General features: G+C 38.5%; 1 protein-coding gene across 13 annotated transcripts in view; it reads right to left on the bottom strand.

Moving 5' to 3' along the window:
• The window catches only part of sytl2a (synaptotagmin-like 2a), a 40,645-nt gene that overhangs the window by 9,641 nt on the left and 13,939 nt on the right, over nucleotides 1-17,065 (bottom strand). For 8 of the 13 annotated variants that reach the window (XM_066699422.1, XM_066699420.1, XM_066699425.1 and 5 more), the window contains 7 exons: nucleotides 16,387-16,538; nucleotides 13,630-13,762; nucleotides 10,814-10,883; nucleotides 10,561-10,669; nucleotides 7,138-8,031; nucleotides 6,465-6,536; nucleotides 2,217-6,026 (listed from right to left, as the gene is read on the bottom strand). In XM_066699422.1, coding sequence (XP_066555519.1) covers nucleotides 2,217-6,026; nucleotides 6,465-6,536; nucleotides 7,138-8,031; nucleotides 10,561-10,669; nucleotides 10,814-10,883; nucleotides 13,630-13,762; nucleotides 16,387-16,538 — 5,240 coding nt within the window. The remainder of the gene's footprint in view (nucleotides 1-2,216; nucleotides 6,027-6,464; nucleotides 6,537-7,137; nucleotides 8,032-10,560; nucleotides 10,670-10,813; nucleotides 10,884-13,629; nucleotides 13,763-16,386; nucleotides 16,539-17,065) is intronic. The other 5 variants (XM_066699429.1, XM_066699423.1, XM_066699430.1 and 2 more) reach the window with 5 other exon arrangements.

The raw sequence follows: 17,065 nt of genomic DNA on the forward strand, positions 1-17,065 counted from the left end.
TGTCAATATTATGCTGACCCACAAGACACATAGATAAATCAAAATAAACTCACAAAGCATTTCAAAAAATATGATGTAACTGTAAAGTAGCCAGAAATGGGCAGGGAAATCTCAATGTATCTTTATGCAGTTCCTATATATATGTGATCTGTGGTTTGTGGGAAAATACATATATTTGGCAGCATTTAATTACAGGGCATTTAAGTACTTCCATCAGTATTGAAATTGTAGTTCTGTAACCTATGATGATACAAACTTGTCTTTAAGCTGAGCATGTGCCCTCCATCTGTACATTCATGGTGTCCATGTTGACATTTAAACTTTAGGCATTTTAGACTCATTTTAGAAATGAAGCCAAAAGTATAGGTCATACTGGACAACACTTCAAGCTTCATCAAAATTATCTCTTTAGTAAATTGGTTACTGTAATCTGTTCCATACTATATAAAACAGCTATGTATTACTGCCACTGTACTGAACTGTATTTTGAAATTCGTGTTTGTAGTAATTTAATACATTAAAATATGCACATCTTGCTTTGGAAAGATATTCATAGAGGAAGAAAGCATTCATTAGATTTTAAAGTATATAAATGATGCTTCTCTGTTATCAAAAGTTCTATTCTGCAACCAAAAGTTTTGACTCAAATAGACTGACAGGGTCAAATAGCATCCTCTAAACAGAGCATGACAAAAGAATGTCTTATACAGGGAGTGATTTTTCAGTGATCATTCTTAGTAAAAATATATAGAGAGAGAGCGAGAGAGACCCATCCCAAATATGAAGGACAGAAACAAACCAAACGACCCAACACAGGTTTATAACTGATTGGTTTTAGGATTAGAGCACCCCCCATGAGCAAAACCCTTTGAGGTTAAAAGTGGTCTGACACCATTAGTAGAACTGAAATAATAATAATAATAATAATAATAATAATAATAATAATAATAATAATAATAATAATAATACAATTTAACTTATTATAACTGTATAAATTATAGACTGTAGCGACACAATATTAATATTTTCACTATTGGTCTTTCAAACTTTGTTGTTTATATATAAATTTGATTATTTATTTGATACTCAGTATAATTTGAATCAAAAACCTTTTTTCCAATCGGAATCGTTAAATGGTTTAAGAATGTAGTAGTTACACTAGATGCACATTAGGGGGAGTATCTGTATATACATTTGTAGTACTGTGGAGTAGTAGTTATGGCTCTGGACTCATAACTCATAACCGGAAGGTTGTAAGTTCAGATCCCAGGTGGGGCAGTGCTGCTGTACCCTTGAGCAAGGTACTTCACTTAGATTGCTCCAGAAAAATGCCCAGCTGTATAAATGGGTACAAATGTAAGTTGCCCTGGATAAGAGTGTCTGCTAAATAACAAATAATGCAATGTAGTATTCTAGAAAGGTATTATATTGAAATATCTATATTGCTTCCATTGTGTTGATGTGTGTGTACAGATGTGTGTATATATATACAGTGGCATGGTGCTAGGAGGGGCACAAAATAGGAGCTCTTCCAGTCGGATGATCCTAAATGCCACACATCCTCCAGGGCTTCTGGGATATGTACTGCCTTTTCAGTCAGACATTTTGTGCCCATCTTTGAATCATGTAACAATATCTATCTATCTATAGATAGTAATGTAGATAGATAGCTAGATACCCACAAAATCAATGCAGTATCTAGTATGGTTTCATTTTTTAATTATTAAGAAGGATCTCAAAGGGATTCAACTACATTTTGCTTTCATTAGATTATTATCTAATGGACATTTTTGCATGTAGAAGCAGGGTTATCTGTATCATTAACTGGAAACTGAAATAAGAAAAAGAAGTGCAGCTGTTTCACAAGATATGCAATAGTATGTATTCATGTAATTATATTACTACTCGTAGCTCCTGACAGGAAAGATTTTTTAATACAGTGGCAGTGATTTTTAATACTTTTATACAAACAATATGACAGCATCAATGGTAAGGGCAGAATTACTGGATTTATTGTATGTGTATCATATATTAACTACATACGTTTCAATATGGTGTCAGAACCAGTTTTCCAAATCCCCTTTCCCTTTATTTGAGCTGAACCCTGCTTCCACCATAATCATCAGAATTTCTGGATCAAATTACAATCGTCCCACCTTGAAATTCAAACACCTGAAACAAGTAGTAAAATAAGAAAAAATTAAATCATAGCTCACAGGCTGAACTTGCCCAAGTGAAAGACCAGGTGTCAGATGCACTGCTCCTGGAGGAATCCTCGTACTCGTTGTCTTCTGTATTATCACAGAGAGGCGAGGAGTGTTGCATCTCGCTGCTTGGCTTCCCCTGGATGTCCTCTGCCATATTAGGTGTACTGGCTCTGACAGGCTTAGCTACTTCCCCAAACTCGTGGTCAGAATCATCTTCTTCTAGCAAATCCTCTCTCTGTAGCACACTATGGGTTTCCATTTTCTCTCCAATACCCACGGGGACCTCAATTTCCTGGGTTTGGAAAGACATTTCTTCATCAGCCGGCTTCACCCAAGGAGAAAGGACATTGCTCTGATGTTTCTTCAAGATTAGGTCTTCCTTCATCACAGGTGCTTTTGATTCATTTTCCTCTTTGCTGGGACTGCCGTTATGTGTTCCATTGAAAGGCTCAGGAGGGATTTCGTTCAGTCTTTCTTGCAGGTCTCCTTCATGCATTTCTAGTCTGGGCTGAGGCACCGTTTGGTATTGTCTTTCATTTGGGCTTTCTTTGTGTTTTCTTCTGGCTGGCTGAGGAGGGCAAACCGCACTGACGTTGGTGCCTGAGGTCTGCAAAGGCACTTCTGAACTCATTGAACTCCTGGCCATGCTCTTCAATGGTGGAGATTGAGGACTCTGCCCCTGAGGGGGAAACCCTTTGCTCCGCTCCATAACCCTACTAAAAAACCTCTCCTGCTCGGCTCCCACATCTTTTCCATGAGTCAAATCTCCTTGCCTTTGAAAAGACACAGTTGGGGAAGGGGGTTTTCTCGCTAAAGCTTCTGGCAGGGGACCCTTGCCTACGTTGGTCTTGCCCTCACTCAGCTGAGGTGCTGATTGTTCTACTTTCATCTCTGTTTCATTCTTAGATTCTCTCATTGGCTGTTCTTCTACTCCAAAGGACCTGCCTTGAATACTTTCTGGTTCAGTTGGGAGGACCTTGGCATAATAATTTGGGTTAAGGAATAGATTTTTATCTTGAGCCTTTGAAGTAGGACTAGTAGGGTTTTTTAGATTAACTGGCATGCTTTCAATGGAACCTGACTTCAGCTTGACCAGAGAAGGCCTCTGCTGTGCTGCGGATGTCCCTCCCCAGAAGTCACGGAGGTTCTTGAACTGCAAGCTAGTCGGACCAATGGGATCATTTTGCACTCTTTCCTTCATAGATAAAACTGTAAAAGTAGGCTTTGATCTAGACACAGAGGAAGTGCTCTTTCTCTCAATGCCATTGCTGGGATCAGCATCATCTACCCTAAGATCTATCTCAGATGCAGTAAACCTTTTACTGGACTGCAAAGGGCTGTCTTTTAGATGCTGTTTTCCTTCAGTCCCAGAGAAACAAGTCTCTGTAACATCTTTTGGTTTTCCTATAATAATTTTTGGCCCACTTTTCTCCTTCTCCCAGAAGGATTTTAGATCATTTATCTTGCCAGTCTTGCTGTCCTCTTGGCTCAGGTGTCTTACAAGTGGCACCAGGCTGCTCTGCAATACATGTGTACTGTGTTTAGCCAAGGCAACCGACTCATACACTTGTTCTCTTGCCTGTTGGTTTTCACTTCCTTCAGATTTCAGTGCTGCAGAGGAGTCGTACACTTCCTCATTGACAATGATGGATTTGGGGGTATACTTCATTTGCTCTTCATTCTGTACCTCTGAAAAGGAATCAGATTTAGTTTCCTGAGAAGGAGTTTTGATTGAAGTTTCATCCTTTGGAGAATCTACCTTTGGTTTGCTCATTAGTATTTTAGGGTCACTGTGTTCCTTCTCCAAGGGGGAGTTTAGATCACTTATCTTGTTAGTCTTACTGTCCTCTTGGCTCAGGTGTCTTACAAGTGGCACCGGGCTGCTCTGTAATACATGGGTACTGTGTTTAGCCAAAGAAACCAACTCAGAAACTTGTTCTCCAGCCTTCGGGCTTTTGCTCTCATCAGGTATCATCGCTGCAGAGGAGTCGTACACTTCCTCATTGACAATGATGGATTTAGGGTTATACTTCATTTGCTCTTCATTCTGTACCTCTAAAATGGAATCAGATTCAGTTTCCTGAGAAGGAGTTTTGATTGAAGTTTCATCCTTTGGAGAGTCTTCCTTTGGTTTGCTCATTAATATTTTAGGGCCACTGTGTTCCTTCTCCAAGGGGGAGTTTAGATCACTTATCTTGTTAGTCTTACTGTCCTCTTCTTGTCTCAGGCTTTGCCTAACAAGTGGTACTGGGCTGCTCTGCCATGCATGCATACTGTGTTTAGCCAAGGAAACCGACTCAGAAACTTGTTCTCCAGCCTTCGGGCTTTCGCTCTCATCATGTTTCAGCGCTGCAGAGCAGTTGTACATTTCCTCACTGACAAAGATAGATTTGGGAGTATACTTCATATGCTCTTCATTCTGTACCTCTGACATGGAATCAGTTTCAAAAGAAGGGATACTTTTTTCTACCTTGGTGGCAGTAAGTGCTGATTTTTTAACAAAGTTACCTATATTTGATTCATAAGCAGAAATGCTATCATCTGCCACCTCAGATAAGTTTCTCCAGTTTCTGACAGGGCTTCCTATATCTTGGATGCCATCTTTGCTCCTTTTATTACCTTGCAAATGTGGGATATACATTCCACAAGTATTACCTTCAGTGTCAGCTGCCTGAGTGTTTTCTTCAGACTGAGCTGTGAGAGGGGGGCTTGCTATATATGCATCATCATCAGCCTCTAACAAGTTTCTGTTTGCATCGTCATAGTGGATAAACTCCAGAGAAGGAGTTTTGATTAAAGTTTCATCCTTTGGAGAATCTACCTTTGGTTTGCTCATTAATATTTTAGGGCCACTGCTTTCCTTCTCCCAGAAGGAGTTTAGATCACTTATCTTGCCAGTCTTGCTGTCCTCTTGGCTCAGGTGTCTTACAAGTGGCACCGGGCTGCTCTGCAATACATGTGTACTGTGTTTAGCCAAGGCAACCGATTCAGAAACTTGTTCTCCTGCCTGTGGGCTTTCACTTCTATCAGGTATCAGTGCGGCAGAGGAGTCGTACACTTCCTCACTGACAACGATGGATTTAGGGGTATACTTCATATGCTCTTCATTCTGCACCTTGAACATGGAAGGAGTTTCAGTTTCCTGAGAAAGAGTTTTGATTAAAGTTTCATCCTTTGGAGAGTCTACCTTTGGTTTGCTCATTAATATTTTAGGGCCACTGCTTTCCTTCTCCCAGAAGGAGTTTAGATCACTTATCTTTCCAGTCTTGCTGTCCCCTTGGCTCAGGCTGTGTTTTTCAAGTGGCACTGGGCTGCTCTGTAATACATGTGTACTGTGTTTAGCAAAGGAAACCGATTCAGAAACTTGTTCTCTAGCCTTCGGGCTTTTGCTCTCATCAGGTTTCAGCGATGCAGAGGAGTCATACACTTCCTCACTGACAACAATGGATTTAGGGGTATACTTCATGTGCTCTTCATTCTGTATGTCTGATATGGAAGGAGTTTCACTTTCCTGATAAGGAGTTTTGATTAAAGTTTCATCCTTTGGAGAGTCTACCTTTGGTGTGCTCATTAATATTTTAGGGCCACTGATTCCCTTCTCCCAGAATGATTTTAAGGTGGCAATTTTTTGTGGGGAATCTTCAGCATGAGTTTTGCTTATACTTAAGCTATCTACGGGTATGTCTTGCACATATTTCTCTCTACTGACCTTTGTAATGTCATACTTTTCTTTCTCTGGGGACAATTGTCCTTCTTCATATTGACGTTTTTCCTTCATTTCACTTCTGGATATTCGTACCTTAGGTTGATAAGACATCTCTGTGTTGAGAGAGGAATTTACATTATAAAGCTGGGACAACTCATCTTTCCATGCCTCGGGATAATTACAGTTATCTTCTTCAAGGCCTTGGTCCTTTCCTTCCAGCCTTAAACTCCTTTCTAATTTCCCCCTCCTGGTGGGGAAGGTCACCACATTGTGATCTGATGATGACATGACATCACGACCATATGTCACAAACTCAGTCTCTCCTGCGGACCTGGTATAAGTGCTTTGATCTTGCTGTGTATCTTCCATATACTTCACACCGGGCTGTTCTTTCGTAGAGGTTGCTTGTCTGTCGAAGCTCTCAGAGCTCCTGCTGAACCATTCGAGTACCTTACTTATGGAATCACCCTCATCCTTTGACAGGGTGTGACTTTGTATGTCTGCACTGGAAGAGGCCTCATGACTTTCCACCCATTTTTTAAGAGGCTTACCTTTCTCATCACTGGAAGACACAAGGTTGGACACCTGAAGGGGGTTTGACTCAGCATGATATTCATGTTGACCTGGAGGGAACAAATACATTTTTGTACGGTTGTTTTTCTTACAATTTTAAAAAGTGTAACTTCATGAAGAATAATTTTAAATGAATAGTAATAACTATAAAAATTAAAATATACCTTGAAACACAAAATGCTGAATAAATAAACAATAATATATTCATATTATCTCTAAATAATATACAATGTGAACATAAACTCTCAAAAATGATTGAAAGCATCACATTCCTTGCAGACCCAATTCACCAATCACCATCAGCAAACATGCTACAGATATTAGCATGCCTGTAGCATGTGCAACATATATAGTAATTAGTACGTTTTTCATTAGTAATGGTAATGGAGTTCAACAAAAGCTTGTTAGGTGTTAGATTTTAAGAGTAGAACCATTTATGATTTTTTTTGTGGAGAATGTAAAATTGCCAAGAACATATTTTAAGTTACTATTAATCAGTTATAGGTATGTGGTGGAATAGGTATCTGTTTTCCAGATTCTTGTTATTCCAAAAGTCAGGGATTTAAGTAGTGGATCATACAGCCTATTGATTGATCAGTTGATGGGTTTTGACATAAGTCTCTGGTCTGAAACATGTTAAATCACTCTTACCAACAGGGGTCTGAGAAGGTTTTATGTCTCTGCTTCCCACTTTTGTCAGTTCCTTGTTGTTCAGAACCTCACCTGTGTCTCCCTGTTTGCAATTATCTGTCGACCTACTGTGTAACCCCAGATAGGCAACGGGGGGCTCAGTGCCTTTACTCCGAAGCTGCTCTCTTTCTCCTGCACCAGCCGGTCCTACTTCATTCACAGAGAGCGAAAGAGGCTGTGCATTATCACTGAGTGTGGTGGTGGCAGAAGTCAATGTGGAGTCTTCTGGTTCCTGAAACTCCTCAGTGAGAGCATCAGTGAGGGACAGCCCACTGCCTCCTCCATTGTCTTGCTCACTCCTGTCTAAGATGTAGTCCTCCTCTGCATCTGGAGTAGAAGTAGAATCCAAATCCAGCATGTCATGCTCACCCAGTTCCCTGCCATCTTGTAACTCTAATGCTCTGTTAAGATCCTTCTGTCTAACTGATGGGGAGAATCTGACTTGCTTCCTCTCCAGGGAATTGAAAGAGAATTCCTCTGTTCCCTCTCTGCTGTCTTCCACTCTTTCAGCTGCAATCTGTGGGACGACTGTCTGAGCATTAGGGGTTCGACTGCTCGGAGGTTCTGGACGATTGACGTTGTGGCCGCTCTGTAACATTTCAGAGTCATTGGAGCTGCAGCTGGAGTTGTGCTTTAGGATTCCTCTTGGAGTGCCGGGATTCTTAACCGAGTCTCTCTTATTACTCAGCCTCGGGAAGGGGCCATCGCTGTCTGAGAAAGAGTCCTGTGGTTTGTAAATTTTGGTTCTCTTTTTTGGCACCGGCAATTGCTCAATGTTTTGTTGGGATGAACCAGGACTCTCTGAATTTAGATTAATAACACTGGGTAGGGTGTTCTGCGTTGGTGGCAAATTCTCTGCAAAAACAGGGAGGGACAATGGGGATGGGTAAAATACAATGACAGACAATGGCACAGTGTGTATGAATCTAGTACATTAGCATTTGATTAACCAACACCATGTATCCAGATCCATAAGGTAACACTCTGATCAGTGTTATCTTGTAAAGCAGGTGAAATGAAGTAGCAGGCAGGTGGAACAAAACTTAATTATATTCTAAATCACTGACTTGTAAGCTGCATAGTAAAACTAGCTATTGAATCAATCTGAGAAGGCCATTCAAAAACTATTGTCTTAATATTGCAAATGAAATGTTCACTTGTGGATAATTTTTTTTAAATGTATGGCTTTTTATTTAGGAATTAATTAAATTGTGTAAGACAAATATGATCTAATCGTAAAGTTCAAATCAAGTGCCTGAAATACATTCTTAGGGATCCTTACAGGTTAAGTGGAGGAAGAAGAAAAACGTACGTCTAGTCATGCGTGTCTAGAAAACTTTCTGCTTTCACAATGCGGTTCACACCTTCCTTGTGTAATCCTATTCGAATAATATTATAAACACCAAAGAACTATCCTATGGCATTCCACTGCTCCTCTGGACATGGTCTCATTCATTGGCTCATTCCAGCATATTAGGATGGGTTATGAAAATAAAGCCCTGCAAACCTGAGGGCTGAGGATTAAACTTTACCCCAAGTTACCACTGATCGCTTCTAAGGACTGAGGCATCCTCTAGCTGTCACTCCATGGAGCTTCGGATTAATACGCTGAACTGTAACTGCTGATACTTCAGAAGCATGCTGATGATCCTTAAGCCTGTATATTTGTTTGGGAAGTTCAGTGCTGAAGTCAACACATTTCTTCAGCAAAGTTTCCAAAAGGCTACATTTACTATATGTCAAAACTCAAGGACTTGGAATTTTGTGTCAACTATTATTTTTAGTGTTTAAGTGTTCTAGTGGGTAAAGATGCACATTAATGGTAAAGATCAGTCTTTCATCTCTTTTGATATAGAAAGAGTGTGTGTGAATTCTTGTGTGTCCGTTTGTGTGTGTGTGTTAGAATAATTGTACATATAAGCATTTCAAATGTATCTATTCTTAGCATTCAGTGAAATGTTAAACAGCATTGGCACGTGCTCACATACAGCAGGGTTTCATGCATTGGTAACAGATCAGCCAGTCATGCATGTAGTTAACATTCAGCGTGGTATGGAGACATGCAGAGGGCAGTGTTCAGACACAGATTAAAAGATGTATAGGTCAAAGAAAAAAGTCAAATGCAGGACTTTCAATGGGATCAGCAAACCAGACTTACTTTTGTTTGCAAGGAAAATATTGTGATAGTCTGTTCTTCAAGTGGTCCACTCATTTTATATTACTTTTTGTTTTGTTTAGTTTTTAACCTAAATGAGATCTTAAATACCTTATTATTAGACACATTAAAAACATCCAATGCAACATAGCATTCTTTCCATTGAAAAAAGGACTCTCGCTTTTGCAGGAAACTAAACTAAATCATTATCAGATTAAACACTTTTATCTATAATAAAGAAAGGATTAGGTATATTTTATAGTTCATGAGATAACAATGTTTAAGAACATAATGGCATATATAGTACATACATTATATTTACAGCCAGCTTTCCAACATTTCTATACACTTCACATATTTTTCTCACGGGAGTGCATGCATTGTGTCTCTCTTTTAAGTAGTACTGTACGAATTATGACATTTTAACTTACAGGGTGTGTGTGTCTTCTGAAAAAGCACAGCAATACTGAACTACTTTCTGACAAACAACATTTATTTAGTCTAATATATCCATATTATAATTTTAAAAGGATGTTAACACTCTGTTCTTAATAATACTTTAGACAGTCCTAAGACTGTTCTTACAATTGTAATACATTTTGTCTAACATTTTGAATCAAACAATGATAGTATTCAATGGAAAACACAACTTCTGCTGCAACATACTTCACAGGCACAGTAATTTATGCTGCAAACCAATAATGCCCAACAAAAAAAACAAAAAAAACATTTTGTGGAAAAAATAATAAAAAACATTCCAGCAAATTCGCTGACCATCAAACTGAGTGACTCTTTTGAAGTCAGATAGATTTGGAACTCTTTTTTTGTGCTTTCAGCTTCATTGCTATTGTAGAAGTTTTAGAAACAAGTTTATAATTGAAGCTGGATTGTAGGCTGGTTTCAGCACAATACAACACTTGGAAATGGTAAAAAAAAATAGCACTGAAGCTGTTCTAAAAAAACAGGCATCCCTCTTCCTTTAAACATGTCTACTGTTTCTGGAGCAACTTCAACTGTACATGAGACAACATGAACATTTCTATGCAAAAGGAACTGCATATGAAACCAATGACAAAGTCGACGATATTAAACCATAATAAGTGCTTCAATACTAGCTTCCAGCATTACTACATAATGACAGTTCATTTACAAAGCGTTTAATCACAGAATGATACATAAGATGATTTGGAAAATTAGATTTACTGAATGACGTCAGTACTGGTACTTACCCCCGTTAGATGTCTTAAGTGCTTGCACTACTCCATTTGTTAACTGACTGTCTTTTTCGTCAGCTGTCTCTGCCCTGACAGACACGCTGTTGAATGGGTTTAGTCTTTGCTATAAAAAAATGTAGATACATGTCTTTTATGGATATATAATTCATAATATTAGTTTGCTTAAAAATACATCACAATTATCTTAAAGACAAAATTGAAAATTGAATAAATTAAATGCATCCATAGTGTCAGACTGGAGACCCACCTTGGCTGGGGAACTGGCTGAGAGCTTAAGTCTGTTATGTTTGGTGTCTAGGGAGGGATTGACAGCTTTCCTGGAATGACCAAAACAAGATTTCTTAATCACAAACATTTTAGTTTTAAAACATTTAGTTTTAAATTATCATCAATGAAAGTCATGCATTGTCTTTTAAGCATGTTAACCCCTAGGTATTGTTTTAGGGAACCTGTATGGTGATTTTAAAAGGCTGCAGTGGATTACATGTTGTGTGACATCTATAAATATGGGAAATGCAAGGAGGTTATGCAGTTTTTTCCTGTTCTGTGAAGGAATTCACTTTTAAATATAGTATGATTAAATTAAACAATGTTTGACTTGGCTTTTGTGTGTACACCCCAATCTGCTTGAGAAAACTCAGTCTTGCTGATACTCAGAAAACTGGATGGATCAGCAAGAGCAAAAAGGTGTGGCTGCCTGTAAAGCTGAATCAATTTGCTTTGTAAATGTGACTAAAAATATTATACCCAGCCTGGTGTAAGGAGCCACAAAATAAAACCAGCCGAAACCACAGAAATAATAGAAATATACATAATTAATGTGTTTTGTTTTGGAAATTTCTCAGGAAAACAAGAGCATGTGAGTGCTGATCCCAGGATCGGCTTATTGTGAACTTGAGGCACAAGCCCCTCCTTTCTGTGTGAATGACTCCTTCATGGTCAACACGAAAATTTGTTCTGGCTTTGGAGAAAGAGCTGCCTTTCCCTGATGTTAAACAAGAATGCAGCAGATTAGCGAGATACGAGCTCAGAGAGCCCTGATCTGAGTCGGTGAGGAATGCACACTCAAGCAGATAATGACAGAAATGTGGGCAATTAAGAAAAGAAAAAAGAAAAGAAAGATAAATAAATATATGTAGGTTGTTACACAAGTAGCAATTTAAAAAAGATTTTCATTGAAGATTGAGCAGGCTGAAAGGAACGTAAAACATGTCATAATAATATTTTATCAGCGTTTTCCACAGGCTTTGTTTTCGTTTCATTAGAAAAACAAATGTTAGTGCTGTTTTTGTTGTGATCTACAATGAACGTATTATAATACTGTCTTCTCTGAGGTAACTGACACCGTGCAGTTACAATACAGTCCCCAGTGTAGCAGTACCAAGCGCCATTATTGTGTTCCCTTTCTTGGCCACTTTAAGTGAGCCATGAGATTTTTCACAATGTAATAGATCCTTGCTGTTAAATATTTCAAATGCCTACATTAATTTACTTTACATAATCTCTACTAAACTGGCTTTTAGCTAATTGTGCTAATGGGTGGATGTTGAGTGAGAGTGTGTGTGTTTATAAGGTTACAAATTAGGGGAGCAATGTAAAAATGTATCTCACATAGGACATGGAGACCGGAAAAAATTAAATCACTCAGCTACAGCTAAAGAAGAATTGAAACATCATAAATAATAAAGATAATCATATGAGCTGGGATATGAAAGTAAAAAAGTAATTTGGTTGATGCAGAGCACTTGCATTGAATATGAATAAACTTGTCAGGCAGAGAAGGGCCAAATGATCTCCACTATTGGGTAATCTTTCAGAATAATCTGAAATCACAGTCACGTTACTTATCTGTCAGTTTGTCAGCCACATACGTCTACATTGTCTTCTCTTCATATGGGGTTTAAACACACAGCTGACTCTTGTGCACTCTAGTGACTAATGTTTCTGCTAACATAATGTGAGTCTAAAGGTTCTGAGAAAATCATTGCAAGGCATCCACACCTCAAAGACACACACCTGTTTTTTTGTGCACCTCCCTTTGTAGACAGAAAGTTGTCTGGAAAGTATGAGACACAAATTCCAAAACTGCCTCATAGCTATGCAATCATGCACTGTTTCACAGGTACAAACTAACAGAAATTATGTTCAATTGATGAGTCAGGTTGGTTGATTGTGCAAGCCTGTTGTGATGCAGGCCTTTACAATATATTTGATACTACAGAGTATCAGATATCAGTCATATTGTTTCTATTGTGTTGTGATACACATGGGGTCTGTGTGTGGAAACCTTTTGAGATCAGTTCCTTGATAGATTTAATTGTTTCTACTTTTTTTCCTTAACAAAATGAACTTTGTTAGATCCATTTCAGAATCAATTTCCTGTTAACTATGATTATAATTGGATCACATTTTTACAGCAAAGGTAAGGAGTCAGTGTTTATCAGAGTTGGTCACAACCCTACAGAAATTCAAGTTCAAACAGAAACTGAAAATCTTATTATCTTACAGTGTCTCGTGATATTTCAATGCACTGTGTAGTTATTAGTATAATAAGTAAAAGTGGCCATTCAATTGTTTGTAATGCATTGTAGGTGCATTACAGCAAGCGTGTCACACTCTGGGCAGTCAAGAGTATCTCTTGATTTGCATTCATCTAAGCTACTCAGCTGGTGTCATATTCTGATAAAGTAACTGTAGGCCTCCAACTATTTTCTATGTAAAGTACCTCAAATCAACCACATCTTTGTTCGTCAACTCCAGTCCACAACGGGGTACATGTCAGTACCTTTTATAAATATATGTGTATCTGTTTTAGACATAAATCATTGTAGTTTAGCTAATAATTTGTTCAAATTACCTATTTAAGAGCTCAGGTAGAAAGAAGACCCTGTGACTCTCGAGCACCGGAGATGAAGATTGTTGTTTTAAACTGTAAAGTCTAGAGAAAATATTACCTAGATCAAGCTGTGCCAAAAACATAACTTCATAAAACAGGGGATTAAGCTGTAACAGAGGCCACAAGAGCCCTGGGCTGGTGCATATGTTGAAAGCCTGAACTGTCACCTTTCTCCCTCCTGATCCTCCTCTTCCTCCGGCTCCTCGATGAGTCCTGAGAGTTCGGGGGAGACAAATATGTCCCTGTTCCCATTGTTGATGAAGCTGGGCCTCTCTCCTCCTCTGGTCTGGCTCAGTTCCACTGCACACAGAGACACAGCAATCAGACAGCAATAGAGGCAGCTATTCCTGAGCCCTCACCAGGCTGCACCAACTTCTGTCTGTTAAAGTCTCTGTCAGACTCAGAAGTAGCTGGACTTCTCAGATGCCGAAAGGGTTTCCCCCACTGTAAACAATCCCACTTTCTGACTCATGCAGAAAGAACTCAGAACCTCAGAAAGAGAAAAGTTATTTTTGCCTTTTGGATGAATAATATTTGTAACTGTTTCTACACAGTTAAAAATAGTTTCCTCTGCTTCTCTATGATGATTGATATAGCTGTGGAAACTGCTGCTCCGTTTATTTCAAATGTTTTAGTACTTTATAGGGAAATATGATGTATCTCTTACACATTCTGCTAAAACATGGCAGACAGAATTATTTTTCTTTCAAACATGCCTAATGTCACATGCAGAATAATGAGCTGCCTCCAAGATCACAGACAAAACATCCTCCAATAAATCACTGTCATCATGGCCTGATGTCTGTGTTATGCTTTGCCATTTGCTACCTTCTGTAGTGCTTTGCTGCCTTCATGCACAGTTCACTTTCAATGCAAGATCTTAATCTCTTAGTAAATGAGGTCTCACCCTTTAAGACTTTAATAATACCCCCTGGTCTCAATTAAATGGCAGAGAAAGTCAAACATTTATCCTGCCCATTACAGAACAGTGTTGTGCCAGAGCTGTGGAACAAAGAGCTCTTGATGGTGCTGTTTGGTGTTTGATTCCCACAGAATAAACTACACAATGATTAAACTGCATCTGTGATTTAACACAAACAAATACATAAATAATCTCAATTGAAATTATTATCATTAAATTATTCAGAGTTCTTGCGATAATAAAAAAGTAATCTGGCTGGGATGTAAACAGTATGACTGTTTCAATCTCACCCTGGTTCTGTTCCAGAAAGGATAGGTGCATTTAGTAGCATATAACTGCCTCTCCAGGCCTGTTGATGCAGGCCTTTTTAATGAGCTTGCTTGCAAATCTGTGTTCAATCTATGTCCCAAACTGCCTTTACCTTCAGTCTTTCTAAATCGTTGCCTCAGACAAAGTAAAAGATCCATTAAGTGAAACGATAGCAAGTTTTGCAATAGACTGAAACACAATAGCAATTTATTTTGATTATGGATTTAGTGTATCAATGTGTATCAATGTTTTCAAAGTAGAAATACACAGAACTCGGTCATCTGGTTTTCAGTGCAGGATTGTGGCGCCGATACTTTCAATGGCATTTTGTAAATTAACTAACATGTTGTAGGGATGCAGTTTTCAGCTTAAGAGGCTGAAAACATTACTGGTAAGATTTGAATTTTTCAGGGAAGTCACATCATTGATATTATGTGGAGAAAACATCAGTAATTTGTCATGTTCCTGTGCAACATAATTTTGATCTTCACCAAACAAATGTAGACTTAAAAAAAAGATTATTATTATTCAGCTACTTTAAAAAGGAACTTCACAAACCCCTACTGCACCAGTCCTGGTGTTTACATCCGAAAGGTCTGCATTTTCAAGCTGTGTTGTGTGTGAGGTATGCAATACCCTTTTCCCGAAGCGAATACCATCCGGTACTCTGTTGTTCTTTCCTGGCCATCATGCCGATGCAAAAACAGATCCCCGGAAGGACCAGTGGCAAAATCTCAAATATTTCACAGATGAGTCAATGTACTGACCCAGATCCTATAGTCAGTTTCCACCAGAAATCCAAATGTCTGCCAGCTGTGCCTATTCTTTCCGTCTCACAACAATTCTGACAGCTCAGTAGACCCTTTTATGCAGACTGTAATCTATCTGTGTATACAGTTTCATACCCTACATATCTGTACAAATCAAAGCCTGTAAAGCACAAAAGAATATTCTGATAGCTTGAACTACAATGAATGACCTGTTTCTGCAGACTCTCAGTTTCTGAAGCAACAATTTTTTATTCAAAAGCATTTAGCAAGCTCATCTGGTTACCTGACAATTTCTCTGACCTCTTTGAGAAAAATAAGCAACCTTAACCAATTGTGTTTGTCTGAAGGAAACGTAAGACTAACAGATGAACTAGATCAAGTTTAATTCTACAACTCAATATTGTGTTTCTACACACATAAATGCTGACAGTTTTTAACACATTATATAAGAAGTCAGGGGGTCACATACTAACTTATGTATGTTACATAACTTACTATGTCTTGTAAAGGATTTAGTCTGGGTTATTGGTGTCCAGGCAGTACAGGTTGCCAGTTTGCGCCGAGCTGAGTTAAAATGTCTTGCATGCATACTTTCATAAAGGAGTCAAGCTAGCAGGGCTCCTGGGACAGAGCAAGATCCAGAAATGTAGATCAGAAAAGCTGAATTTGGCTCTGAATTTAAAGCTCATCTGAGGAGCTTAACACAAACTGACTAATTGACCAGTAGTACATTTTTAAGCAGTTTACCGTGAAAATAAGTTGTTTTTCTCTTCCATCCCTTAATGTTTTCATTTTATGTTAGTCTGTCTTTGAATTTTTTACAGCCTGTTTGTGTTTTAATACTGTAATTTATAATGTTTTTAGGTGACATAAAACAAAGCATTCCTCGGATATGCCCTGGGGACTGGTAGAGGAGTACTCACGGAGCGTCACTGGTTTCTTCTGCCTCATCGACGCCCGTATGATGTCAGACCCATGTATTTTGTCTCTGTGCCTCTTCGACTTGGCTTCGTAGAACCACTCTCCTGTCATGTACTTCAGTTTGCCATTATCATGTACTGTGTTCTGCAGTTGCCTGGAGGATGAAGGAAAACAAAGGATCACATTCATCTGCCTGACGCTGCCGTACAAACATGCAGTTAATAAGGTTGAATTACAAATACAATAAAACAGAGAAATAATGATGCTGTTTAGCGAGGTTTAGAGGTTAATTGGACAGTATATGCCACTAGCACGCAACAGCCTAATTTTCTGAGATAAAGTGTCGTTTTACAGGGAAACCCCCCATAAAAACCAACCAACCAACTTTCCACTTGAGCTAAGACATCTAACTTAATATGGACCCCTTGTAATTAGGTTCTTTTGGAAAAACACAGGATGTTCTAAATGAGAGAGTATACAATAAATCACACTGATCTAATGATGCTCTTAATTAATAGTAATTTGTTCTAGCTGTGATATTCTTTACATCAATATGCTTAAACTACACTCCTGTAAATGCATACATACTTAAACTACGTAATGTGAAGGGATAAAACATTTTTCACAGTTTATACTATAATATATGTTCATTTTTTATGACTTCTCTGTTTCTTCATTTAT

The sequence above is a fragment of the Amia ocellicauda genome, chromosome 3 (assembly GCF_036373705.1).
Source record: "Amia ocellicauda isolate fAmiCal2 chromosome 3, fAmiCal2.hap1, whole genome shotgun sequence".
Lineage (NCBI taxonomy): Eukaryota > Metazoa > Chordata > Actinopteri > Amiiformes > Amiidae > Amia > Amia ocellicauda.